At 38.4% G+C, this 13,856-nt stretch overlaps 1 protein-coding gene across 1 annotated transcript in view; it reads left to right on the top strand.

Moving 5' to 3' along the window:
* pde11a (phosphodiesterase 11a) overlaps nt 1-13,856 on the top strand; it is a 59,661-nt gene continuing 45,805 nt past the window's right edge. The window contains exons 1-2 of the mRNA XM_042494759.2: nt 1-1,244; nt 4,090-4,248. Coding sequence (XP_042350693.1) covers nt 453-1,244; nt 4,090-4,248 — 951 coding nt within the window. The 5' untranslated portion in view covers nt 1-452. The remainder of the gene's footprint in view (nt 1,245-4,089; nt 4,249-13,856) is intronic.

Genomic DNA, 13,856 nt, shown 5'->3' with positions numbered 1-13,856 from the left:
TCAAATGGCCAGAGGGCTGACTGCTGAAGCAACCCTGCGCTCCTGTCTGTGTGACGAAGCGAGCGTCAGCGGGACCGAGCCAACCACAGCCGGCGTCATTTGCACACAAGAAGACCCGTACGACGGTGATGCTCGACTCTCTGCGAGATTCCCAAACGCTTGTGATAGTCTAGCCTCAGTTAGCTTCGCTCGGACCTGTTTGCGTGCTCTTAAATTAAGTGGTTTGGAGATGCTGTGGGGGGGTGTGCTGGTGCGCAAAGGGAGTCTCTATCCATCTCCCCACAGAGTGGAAACTGGATATGTGGCCGGAGCCCCAGGGGTGTTCCCAGCATAACGCACCCTGGAAGTTAACAGCTGATTCTCCACTTTAATCCTCAATCAAGCCTCATAGATGAGATTTCTCTGCGCGACTTCATGGATTCGGTTCACTGAGGACCATCTGAAGAACAGACATGGCAGCAGTGTCAACTATGGTGTTCTCTGACGTGGAAAGTTTTCTGGACTCGCATCCCGAGTTATTCGAGGACTACCTGAACAGAAAGGGGAATTATAGCATGGTGGAGAAATGGCTCAAGAACCACAAGGCGAGCAAAAGTCCGGCGGCTGCGGCTCCCGCCGAGCCGAGAGACGAGAAGGGCAGCGCGTGTAAGGACAGCTGGGCGAGCAAATGTGACGGTCTACAAAGGAGAGCCTCGCAGAAGGAGCTGCGCAAAACTTTCGCCAAATCAAAGGCCATCAATGTCAACAGGACATATGACGAACATGTGAACTCCAGGGCCCAGGAGCCCCTGACCAGCATGAGAAGGAGAGCTCTGCTGAGGAAGGCGAGCTCTCTGCCCCCGACCACTGCGCACATCCTGAGCGCACTGCTGGAGTCCAGAGTCAACATCCCCCAGTACCCGTCCACAGCCGTGGATTTTAAATATTACCTCAAAGAACACAACGAAAGAGAGTTTTTCCTGGAGCTTGTAAAAGACATCTCTAACGACTTGGATCTAACGAGTCTCAGCTACAAAATCCTTGTGTTTGTTTGTATTATGGTGGATGCAGACCGGTGCTCCTTGTTCTTAGTGGAGGGGACCGGCAACAAGAAGACACTAGTGTCTAAATTCTTTGACGTGCACGCGGGAACCACAGTTTTACCCTCGATGAATTCAGATGAAGTTCAAGTGCCGTGGGGGAAAGGTATCATTGGATATGTGGCTGAGCACGGAGAGACAGTGAACATTCCTGACGCTTATCAGGTGCCCGCTCCTCTTTGTGCATGCATGCGTGTGTGCATTTGCATGAGTCACAGAAAGAGAGAGAGAGAGTCAGACAGGGAGACATATTATTTGCTCTCAGTCTGGCGTTTTATCTGCCACAGTTAATTGATCATCAATCAAAGAGTGTAACAGATCTGAGAGTATGGGAACCAACAGTCAACTCGACAAAGCTCATATCAAACCAGATTCACACAAAACATCTCTGAGTTATATATTTAAAAAAAGGCGATACATTAGACATGTCATCCCCTCTCTGTTATTTTTGGAAAGTCCACTTTGTGTACTTTGATTTTAAGAAAGTAAGACAATACTAGATTACACTGAAACTAAAAGGAAACCAAATTACTTCATGGTGCCAGTGGCAGTTTTTCAATGTAAAGTTAGGGACTGCTCCTTATTTATGAGAGGGGAGGGGGTGGTGCAAAATGGAGACACTTGAAATTTATTTTAAGCACTTGGAAGGGAGATATGTTTTTTTATTGGCTTAGGAAAGGGATACTGAACTTTGGTCGTGTTTTGTATTTCTTTTTAATAGCCTCAAAACCCAGAAACCCGTTGTTTTGTTGGTTTAACCCTTTGAAACCTGGACTGATATGACTTTTCTTGTGCTGTGTTCAGAACCTTTCAAACTCAGAAAATTGGCTTGCTGTCTTTTGAAAACATGGGGAAAAGGCAATGAGCAACTGGGCAAGAGGTGTTCCTTAAATTGCAAGAAATTAGTAGATTTCAAAATTTATTTTGTAAAAAGCTAGGGAAAATTGTCCAAAATACTATATTTGTAAGTATCGCAATTATATATTTAAAAATATTTTACAGAGTTATTTGTTTCAAAGCACATTTTGCCAAATCCTTTCCTTGTTTGTTTGGTTGTTGTTTTTTACTTTTTCATTCCTTCTTTCTTTCTCTGTATGTTTCTTGTACTTTTTCCAGTTTTGCAATGCAAATTTTTGGGTTATTTCCTCTTAAGTAAGAAATCAAGCCAGTTTGCTCAGGTTTCAAATGGTTAAAAGGCTTGTTTTTTTAATATCTCCAAAATCACATCATTTATCAAAGCCAGAAACTGTGAAATATGGTTACTTATGGTTATTTATCGTGGAGGAGTGTCATGCAAAACCAAAGTCACACCCCAGTCACCCCCATACTTTGATAAATAAAGTATAGTTTCTCATAGAAAATATGCCATTATTATTATGCTTTTATGGCCAAACACAGCAGCCACAAGAGAAGCACCTCTAAAAGTCAGTCATCTGTCTATCATATTGCCTGAGTTGTAGACTTTTTTCTTTGTGATGAGTGAGTTGTTCCAATACCAATGTACCAGAATCAGACATGCCTCAGATACTGCCTAAAATCCTGAATCGGGTATCAGTGAATTATGCGTGTCTATGTACCATTCTGATACAGCATAATTATCAATTTACTTTCAGGAATAACTAAAACCCCAAACCACTTTTATGCAGTTGAAAAGCAACCATAGTTTCTACATATTATGTATAAATATGCATCGTACTGCCCTCTACAGGTTGAAACCTGGCCATTGATACTAAATTTTGCTTTTGGCTGATCCTGGTTAGCAGGAGCTTTATCCCAAACTGAGCCCCCCATTGCTAGCCCATCGCTGCCCTCTCACCAGCCCATTCCTTTGTGCATGCAGGGGGCAGGGAGATTCAGTGGATTGAGAGGCGGCACGCTTGAGTTACTTGGCGTGTCTGAGCCTCCCTCCCAGTCCTACCCAGTTTTGAGACTTTTTTACATTCCAGGGAGGAGGCACTTAAGACAAAAGCAGAGGGTTTAGTCACTTTTTAAAGTAGTTTCATACCTGGATACGTTTTCCCAGAAATCAATTTATCTTTGCGGCTCTCAAACAGTAGCTTCTACATCAAGTTGCTGTTTGCAGCCACTGCTAGCTATTGTTTTAGAGCAGTGAGGAAGAGTTGATTTCTGGTAAACAGTGGATCATTAGCCGTCAGCAAAATGCCAAATTAGAAAATTTTTAGTTCTTTGGCAGTCATTCTCTGTAAGTATTTGTAAATGTTTCACAAAGGGCTAAATCCCCTCAACCACCAAGGCTGAAAAATGAAGTTAACATGGAAGTGCCAAAAACTGCAGTTCATCAAATGGCCACTTGAGGTTAGCTCCAAAACAAAGTAAATCCCCAAAGAACCCCCATGTCAAAACTTTACAGCAGAAAAACATGTTTATGGCCTGGTACAAAAAATGGTTTTGGTCTCTGTGACCAATTTCAACAATCACAACCACTATATGGGCCACAAAACTCTCGTTTACATTTTATTAAGGGCCAAAGTAACACATATTGAGGGGGGGGGGCACTTGAGAGACAAGCTGTCTGCCGATAGTGTGCTAGGCCTCCTTTCAGATCCACCCCTCGCTCCTCCACAGTGCCAGCCTCTCACCCAAATATGGTCACTTCTGCCTCAAAAAAACCAAGATGGCGACGGCCAAAATGCCGTACTCGAGGCTTTGAAATAGCTGTTCACAAACCAATGGGTAACATCATTGTAGCTGCGTCCATTATTTATACAGTCTTAAATTTAATCTGAGCCATGCATTTCACATCCATACAGAATAGTAGTATACAGCTGTGAATTTCTTTTAAACGCAATAGTATCAAATTGCTACTGGGTACAGGCCGATATGCAAGTTTCAGAATCAGTATCAGGAAATGAAAAGGAAGGAAAAAGTGGTACCTAAACATCTCTACTGATAAGTTGTACATTGCACAGCTGTCAGGAAAAAGATAAAAGGGCTTTTTTCCCAATAAGTGCCTTTATGTGTGTCTTAATTTTGTCCTTGTGGATTGCAGGACCGTCGGTTCAGTGATGAAATCGACAAGCTGACAGGGTACAAAACCAAGTCGCTCCTGTGCATGCCCATTCGCAACAGTGATGGAGAAATCATTGGAGTTGCTCAGGGCATCAACAAGACTTCAAGTGGAGAACTCTTCACTGAAGATGATGAAAAGGTAATTTCATTACTATAGCTGTGAGCAGAAATGCTACGTAAAGATCACATGGTGTCATATCACAATGTGCATCCCATTGCTTGCTTGGCATGTGCAGATTAGATCAAGATAATTGCGTTGGTTTTTTTTTTCTTTGTTTGATTCTTATATGTTGTTGTGACTTGCAACTGGTTGTTGATGTCTCAACGCTTGTGTCTAAAATGTTTCCTGCATATGTAAAATGTAGACTTTAATCCTAACAAAAAAGAGAGTTTTTGTATGTCTGAACAAGCACAAAACAGATAAAAATAATATTTGGGGCAGTCTAAGTTTAGGCTGTTTATCATTTGTGTATAAATAGAATTGCTACTTATGACATTTGATGTTTTGTTTGTACTTATTTGGATAACTAAATGAAAATTGGTAAAAATCCCACCAGCTTTTATACTTGTGATTAATTTGAAGAAACCAACAACCTTATGGCAACCTGTTTGTACGGAAATATTGACATTTGGTCACAATTTGCGGCGGGGCACTAGGAATAGCAGTGGTCGTTGGTTGGTTCACAGAGCAAATACATTTTGTACAGACCTGTTACCAGTGTATAGAGGAAGTATTCGAATCCTTCACTAGTATAAAAGTACTAATACCACACTGTAAAAGTACTCTATTACAAGTAAAAGTCCTGCATTGAAAATTTAAATCAAGTAAAAGTATGTACATACAATCACAAAAATGTACTTAAAGTACCTGAAAAAACGTCCCTGTGACTGTGGGCCGCATTTACAAAGCTTCCTGTACAAAGAGTTGTTCCTAGTGCCGAAATTCTAAGAAAATTCTTAGAATTATAACATTTCCAAAGAATTCCCCCTTAAAATTAAGACTTAATCTATTCACAAAGCTTATACTTTATACAAGCACCTAAGGTAAAAAACTCTTAGGAACAGGGAGGAGGACTTTCAAGAGGCTTAAGAATTTCTTGAACAAAGGAGAAAATGTCAGAAAGATAAAGAGTTATTCTCCAAACACTGGATGACACTGTCTTAATGAAATGCTACAGTTCAGTAGATGCAGAAAGAAAGTTTGCTGTCGATCTTACTATGGATACTTACACATTTCCCACCCAACACAATTATGATATAATGCCAGAAATAAAGGGATCACAACTCAAAGATATTTGAACTGAAAACATTTTGCAGTGCAGCACTGTGATCATACTAAAAGATCTTAAATTGTACTGCAGTTAATTTCATTTCCACTGGGTGTCCACACCATGTCGGCTCACAAAAAGCTGTGTCTGTGACAACCAATCATATCTGTTAAAAGGAGCAATACCTAACAACAGGGTTGACCACAATGTTTGTGAATAAGAACCCAAGATTTTATTGTTGTAATTGGTTGAGAATGGTGCTCATTTTGAACGATTAACTAATAATTATTTACATTATGGATTCATCTGCTGATTATTTTCTAATCGATAGATTGTTTGGTTTGTAAGAAATCTTGAAATAGTGAGAAATGGTGTCACAACAGCCCAGAGCCCAAAGAGACACCCTTACAATGTATGTTTTGTCCACCCAGCAGTCCAAACCTATAATACTATTACTAAAACATTACGATTCTTAAAATAATTAAAATCCTTTCTTTTTTTTTCATGAAAAAGGACTAAAACCATCATTAAAGTTTTCTGTAGTTTTCTGTTCAATCAACTAACAGTTGTCAGATAGTTATAGTGAAGTAAAAAGTACAGTATTTCCCTCTGAAATATAGTGGAATTGAAGTAAAAATTGGCATGAAAAGAAAAGATGTAGTAGACGAAGTACAAGTACTTAAAATTTGAGAACTTGAGTAAATGGGCTTTTGTAGTTACATTCCACCACTGCATGCTACTCAGAGGTTGAATCATTATGATTCTTAATGCTGCTGTTCGTCTAGCGCCACCACATGGCTGACATTTTAGGGTTTATGTGAAATGTGTGTTTTCAGTTATCCAGTGAATGTGTCTCATTGATTGGTATAAAAAATTGGTACAGACATCCATGGCTCCCAGACAATGTAAGCTGCTTAGTGTGGCTTTAGACTCTTTGTCTTGTTATTACTGCAGCACGGTCTAGCACTGAGGAAAGAATAGACCTGAAGTAAAATGCTCATTGGCTTCATGATTCATGTGTGGCATTTCAGGGATGTTTTTTTTTTTCAGTAGATACTGTTAAAGGTACATAATCATAGCAGGGCTGTTGGTGATGTCATTTTTCTTTGTTGCTATACTCACAAGTTTGCAGTAGATATATTAAAAACAAGATGGATTTTCTCAAGTAAAAATGGGATTTTTCCTATACTCTGTATGTTATTTGCATTTTTACCTGCAAACATTAAACACACCATAGAATATTTCATTCATTGTCAGGGGATTCCTCAATTGAGGGCACTTTTTTTGTGACCTGATGCTCAAACTGACTATGTTTTGTTTTGACTTCACTTTTCAATTGCTGCACAAACAGATATGCGTGTGTTATCCACATCATATATTGTCTTTGCAGTCTGAACTAAGCTCATGCTATGCTTTTACATCCTCTTGCATCCTTTCTTAATCTATCACAAGTAACACTAACTGCATATCTGTTGTCTGATGAGCAGCAAACTGAATGTAACTAATATTTATTATTTAAAGAATACATCCAGCTCAATCTGATGTGTGGCACATTTACCCTGAGTCTGAGTCTCAATGCTCGCTTTCTTGCTAGGTCAGAGCTCGTCTCTCAGCATCATCACATTTTCCTGAGGCAGTGTCTTCCAAAGGGCCAGGACCCTGCTGTAGTGTCACCAATAATTTTATACTTTATATAAGCTGTTCAGGATCTCCCACTGGGCACTTTATTTTAGTGCATAGTGGGATAGCCAGAGTAGCAGTCTTTCATTTAGTGTCGCCCTGATTCCCTCATCAAAAAGCCTATGGGATTTTCCCATTGAATTTTGTAATACTGCAAAAAATAAGCTCTGCTGTTAATGATACTAATATTTTTTCAGTGAGATGATCTTTACAAATGAACAGACAATTGCATTTATGCTTCAAAAATCATACAAGTAGTGAAGTAAAAACCCAACATTAAGCTATAAACGAACTATACCATGGTCACATCACTTCAATGCCGCCACCACAACAAGGTTTTAAAGCTGTGTTTGCATTTCAAGTGTTTTTTGCAATGAAATTGTGGGGCCACTAAAAAAATAAGTTGTAGTGCTGTCATAAGTTAGTAGTTGGGGGGCGCTGTGGATCAGGTGTTCTATGCAGCACACAACGTGATCTCATCCCTATGCGTCGCATTTAACTGTTTGGGAACAGTTGCTGTGATTGGACAAAATTGCAAGATCAAGCAGAATTCATGGGGACTGATGGAATTTGTGTTAACTGTTGTAATTGCAACATCATGAAATCCTAAACGAACTGCCTTTACCCACTTAGTCATTATATCAACAATACTAATGTTTGGTTTTGGAATATCTCTTTCTGTAATTATTTTGTGAAAGCATCCACCCTATAATATCTTTGGTCAAAAATATTGTTATATTTGATTTCTCTCCATATTGCCCAGCCCTAGCGTCACCACTTAGATTTCACTATTTGTGTGACTTTGAATGGCGTTCACACCAGCAAAATAGAAGTTTATGGTATTTCAGCTCAATGGCCAACAGAAGTTGATGTGAATTGTTCACAGATATTCTGTGTTTAATCAGATGGATGATCCAAGAGGACTGGAGTATGCTCTTGGATTACTACTATATTACCCCTTTGTGAATCAGCTCAGTCTGTAAACGGATCAGTCAACTTGGCAGCTGCAACAAATACAAAGGCTCAGATGTTGGTGAATGAATATAATAAACAAATATAATATGTCAAAGCAGTAGGTGGGGGTGTTACACTGATCCAGATAGATGTTCTGTTTCTGAATAAATGTTTATTTGACTTATTACCACCTTCAGAGAGTCACGAGGTGCACGTGTTCAGTCCATCAACACACATGAATAGATGTAGCAGAAAGGCGGTGACAAGCCCATACACTGACTCGCTCTCTTATTGCAGCTGTGAGGCCCTGAAGGGGAGAAGAGATGAAACGTGAAAGCACAAAGCTAGCTGTGCTTTTGTTTTAGAGTTAGGTTCCACTGAAGAGAATGACTGTAGGTTTTAATTTGTAGTATGTTTTTCTCCATTCGCGCTCTACTGTCAACATTACATCTATTGTTCACAACAGATGCAGATTAGGAATTCTTTTTTTCTTTCAGATGTTTTGAGTCCGTTTCACATTGCATTAACGTCACACTAATGCTCAGGATGGCTACAGCTGAATTAGTAATGAAATGCTCTGCTAGCGTCAGAGAACACAGTAAGCTCCCTGCATAGCACAGCTGCAGCTCTGCTTTTATGGGAGACCTTGTTATAAGAAAATGTATCACACTTTTCAAAGCATGAGCTAATACTGCAACAGCAATTGACATTAGAAACTTTAGTGTACCTTTATTGCAACAAATGTCATTATCTATGCACTGAACACTTACAGGATATTTAAACACAATATATGGCTGGTTTTAAAACCCACACTGCCTTAATTGTGTTGTGTTGATACCCTGCACGATGGCAGTCCTTTGGGGAGCTCAGATAATGGTTCAACCCATGAATAATTGCATTGTCTCATTATCTACTGCAGAGGAATATAGCTATTGACTTAATTTAAGTGTATAAGCTGACCTCATCCTGCTATCTCTACATCTGGCATTATTATCTTGATTTAGCTTTTGTTTCACTTTGCATGTCTTTACATAAAATGTATTATTCAGGGAGACATTTTCATGCATTTTCTCTTAAAAAGGTGCGGGTTTCCCCATGTAGGTTGCCAATATTAACATCTGCGTGAGTCAATTGTAAAATAGCACTCTCACCTCACTGCTGTGCTCCCTCTGGCTGCCAAACTCCCTGTCAAATTGGCTCGAAGCAAAACTGTAATAACCGCTTTCCCACAATTTCCCAATGTAAATCTACAGCTAAAGAAGAGAAAACTAAATTACTGCTTGGAGCCACATGCTTATAATACGCTCCAGCAGGATGTCACGTCAAATCAAATTTAAACTGTGCATCTTAACAAAGTGAGCCCTTACATAGTTCTTTATATAACAGCAAAATGTCATGGAAATCCACTTGAATCAAGAAAAAACAATAGCAACAGCTTTTGCAATATCAGAGATTAGTAAGACATGGGTGACGAATACATGTGGGTGACATGTGGTACATTGGGGAACCCAAACAATAAAGGCAGAGCTGCCCTGCCTCTCCAAGAGGAGCAGATAGAGGGGATGGTGAGTTGATTAAGGGCTTGAACTGAACTCTGGCTAAGAGTGTCTGAACTTCAATACTGACTCCTTGTGTGTTTTCCTATTTTTGAAATTGCATGGTTTTAAGAAAAGTTGGATATTCACTCCCACTGCAACAAACTGTGATACTTGTGAGTGGACAGATCATAAAACAAATTAACACAAACAGATACAGAACAAAAACAGATACAGCCAGATATCTGGCAGATAATGGTTATTATTTGCCTTCATTTGAGCCATTTCTCTGCCTACAGGATAGCAGGGATGTGTGGTAATTTGAATTAACCAAAGTATGTGTCCAACTGTATAATGAAAGTAGCTCAACACTACTGACCTTATCTCCAAAAAACTGATTTTATACAAAGGTAAAAAACCCAGCTGAATGTGAGCGTGAATGGTTGTCTGCTTCTATGTAATAGGCTCCAGTCCCCCCGCAACCCCCTAACAGGATAAGCGGTTAAGGTTAATGAATGAATGGTACAAAAACCATTTCCAATAAACTCCCAACTGTGTGGTGTACAACACAATTTTAAGACTTCATTTATTTACTTTTACCTTTAACTGTTAGTAGCAGCTGTAAAAGATCCCGTATTGATTGTTTTTCTTTATCTGTATGTGAATGAAATCTGAAACTAACTGAAATGTACTTTACTTTGTAAACACCTGACGGCTGGCTGCATAGGAAAATAGTGACACAAGATCAGGGGTCACCTGAGCTTCATTAACCTGATTTGACTGTTTGAAAGACATAGCACCTATTTTTATTTACTCCATAATAAAATAACTGTGACTGTGGCTCACTGCCTCTGGAGCAGTTCTTCGGAGAAAAACAGAGTAATTACTGCCAGTTTGGGCTTCAAGTGGTAATAATTATAAAGGGTGCATAACCATTCAACTGTAAAGTGATTTTTTCTCAATGAAGCTTTAAGCATTTTATAGTTTGCTGTGGCCTTCAGGGACAGTCACTATGACTGGAAGATGCACACACTTTCAAAGCACTTTGACTCCTGATATGAATTACAGCAGCAAGAAAACTCTAGTTTATTTCAATTAAGTTTACTTGAATGCAAATTAAGTATTTCCACTTTGAAAATTTTAAAGGAAACAATTAAAACAAAAAATGTTGGAAAAACAATGTAGAAGAAAACAAGTCATGAAAGAAACACAGTCAACATCTTTGCCAGTACCTGCATAGTGGCTCTCGACAAAAAGGTACTACTTCCTGCTCTCAAGGAAAGTTATTAAATTAGATAATCAGAATGATTTCTAACTTACTCGCAATCTATAAATATTCATATGAACTACAGAATGATAAAACAAAGGTCATGAAATGTCAATCAACTGAACTGAAGATCAAGTTTTGCTGTTTTAAAAATGAAACTATGCATTTCAATTTTTAGCTGCAGTTTTTCCAAGTCAGAATGGCTTATTGTGCTTTAAGTCTCCATGTACATAATCTATTTACAAAATAATTTAAAAAAATGCTAATTTACAATAGGAGCTGTTTATGCAACTAAATAACCTTAAGTATCTTCCATGATCACAGTTTAGTGCAAATATTGTTTTTAGCCAGAAAATATGTAACAAAAGCTGAATTTAAGCAGTCTCAGTTTTTATATCTGACCAGATTTAGCTTCTCACATTTCTGAATGTAATAAAAGTTACCCTCACTGATTAAATTTCCAGGTCGTCAACATGCAAATAAGCCTGTAACTTGCAATAAGCACGGTAACACTACACTCGGCTGTTGATTAGTGGAGTCATTCATTACGCAGTTCTTAAGTACTTCTGCTAATTGATAATTGACTCATTTTCTCAGTCGTGAAATTAGCGCGCGTAAACAACCTTGTATCATTGCCCAATGTGGTGGCAGAACATTGATGTTAATGTGTTAATAGGATACTATTAACGCTCTAAATCAGCCTGACCGACGTCTGGTTTGCTTCATGACATTGTAATGTTATATTATTAAAATATACCCATCTATAGTGATATTTGTAGACTTTGTTGTAAATTATTAACACAAGACACAAAATGTCAGGCTTTGTTGTCATGACCTTGCCCCGTATTATCAATTAAAATTCATCTTTTGAAAGAAAAGACTTATTTCTGTTTTTGGTTTTGTTTGAATTTGTTTACAAAGTAAACCTCGGAAAAGTTACAGTAGTTAGAAAGGTTTCCTAAATCAAGATTCACACATTTGAAATAGCCACGCAAATATTTGACTGAGGAGCAATAAACAGGGTTCATACACATACTGACAAATACATTTTCATGACCTTTCCATGACTCTGAGGCACATTTTAAAGATCATACATTCTCTGAAACAACCATCAATACACCTTATTAGTTTTTTTCATCACTATATAGCATTTGAAAATATAGGCCTTTATATTATTAAAAAAAACATGAATTCAGAGCAGGATTACAACTGAATATTTAGATAGAATTTAGGGACTGTTCGTTATTTATCACAGGGGAGAGGGTGGTGCAAAAAAGGGGGATGTTTGTCAAATAATTTCTAAGCACTGGTGAGGGACTTGTGTTTTTTTTATATTTTGGCTTAAAGACGGGGCATACAACGTAAAGTGACTGTGTTTTATATTTATTTTACTACCGATTTTTAATGAAAACATGCCTTCCACGCCTGCTCTAAATTCAAATAACCAAATTTACATTATTTATCACATCCAGAAGAGAGAAATGAAGAGAGAAATGATTGTCGGTTTATCAAATTTCTGACGACCTTTCAACACCTCATGTGTTTGTGAAACACAATTCCATGACATTTCTAAGAGTATATTTATACATTTATAAATGTTAAATTAAATCATTAATTTATTTTTATAAATTGCTATTTGCAAATTCCATGACTTTTCTAGTTTTTTCATGTCCGTATGAACCATGAATACGTTTATACAAAGACTTGATGTGTCTTGATGTTGCTTCACTGATGCAGCATCAGCTGCTCAGTTGTTGTGACCTCGCTCTGCTCCTGGCGTTTTTCCATGTGCTATGTGTAGAACAATTCAATTATTTATGGATAATAGCTATTGAGCAGCACTCCTGGTGTGGTACAGTGTTTATTAGCTGTGTTGTATTAGTGCCCATAAATTACAGCCAGTCAATTCAGCATATTTTAACTGCTAGAGTTGATTGTATGAAATTTTTGATTTGTAAATGTTATGGTGGCACAAAGGGAGGAAACAGAATCATGAAATGTCTTTAATTATGTTACTATTTATGTAGATAATAATGTAAAACAGTAGAATGTATCGTAGTGTAGATTCCCGCTGCATAAATATTTAATATCACCTTCAAAAGAAGCAATCATTGCTAAGTGTATTTGCAAAATGCGCTTTTCTGACACAAGCTTGGGAGCCCGGTATGAGATCAGAGATCTTGATTTTCATTTCTGAGAACAATTCTTGGTAAAGCAACACTGGCCTCACCGCACATGCAAAGTGAACACAGCAACTAGTAGTTGTTACGGAGAACGGAGAAAGAAGGTGTTGGCTGTGTTATTTCCTTCGGCTTGGCTCTTATGAAATTCCAGTTGTGGGAAGGGAAGTCATTGAGGTTAGAGTAACTGACTGTCCCTACGGCCTCGGCCAGTTATTTTCATTATTAAACCACTCTTTACTGGTCAGTCCACAGGTCTCTAGGCAAAAACGTCTTGTTCGTAATGCAACCTTGTATAATGGCCTGCCTGACAGAATGTAATTAGAGAGAGCAGTGCTTTTCTTGGGTTTGCCTGTAGATCCATAGCCAGATCCCCAAAGTCCTGCTCGCTAATGAATCTGCTCCTGCTGGGGCTATTGATGGCCACTGCCTCTCTGGAAGATCATTATTAGAGAATTCCATAGGACAGCTGAAAAAGTGTTATGTATGAGCCAACGGCTCGGCATAATCTGTTCTGCGTGTCTGAAAACAATTGCATGAGGTGCTTGATTATGTATAATGACTGGATGAAGTGCATAAACTTAACATAATCATTAGCGTGACAGAGTTATATTTCTCATCAAATTATGATTAGACTTGAAAGATGAGATTTTAATATAGTGATTTCATTTGTACTTGCGACATGCCGGAGACGAAGAGTTCTTTTTTTTTTTGGTGTCGACTGATCTGATTTAGATTATTATCATGATTAAAAATGCACAATAAGCACAATACTATGACTCCACGTGTTACTAATTACAGTCATTAAAAATATCATAGGAGAAAAACCTCACACCACAAGTACAGTGTCTTTCGGACTGCAG

This window comes from Plectropomus leopardus, chromosome 10, assembly GCF_026936395.1.
Source record: "Plectropomus leopardus strain MGB_pleo_1.0 chromosome 10, ASM2693639v1, whole genome shotgun sequence".
NCBI classification, from domain to species: Eukaryota; Metazoa; Chordata; class Actinopteri; order Perciformes; family Serranidae; genus Plectropomus; species Plectropomus leopardus.
Note: the sequence above shows the minus strand (reverse complement) of the source record. Positions and strands in the feature narration are given on the sequence as shown.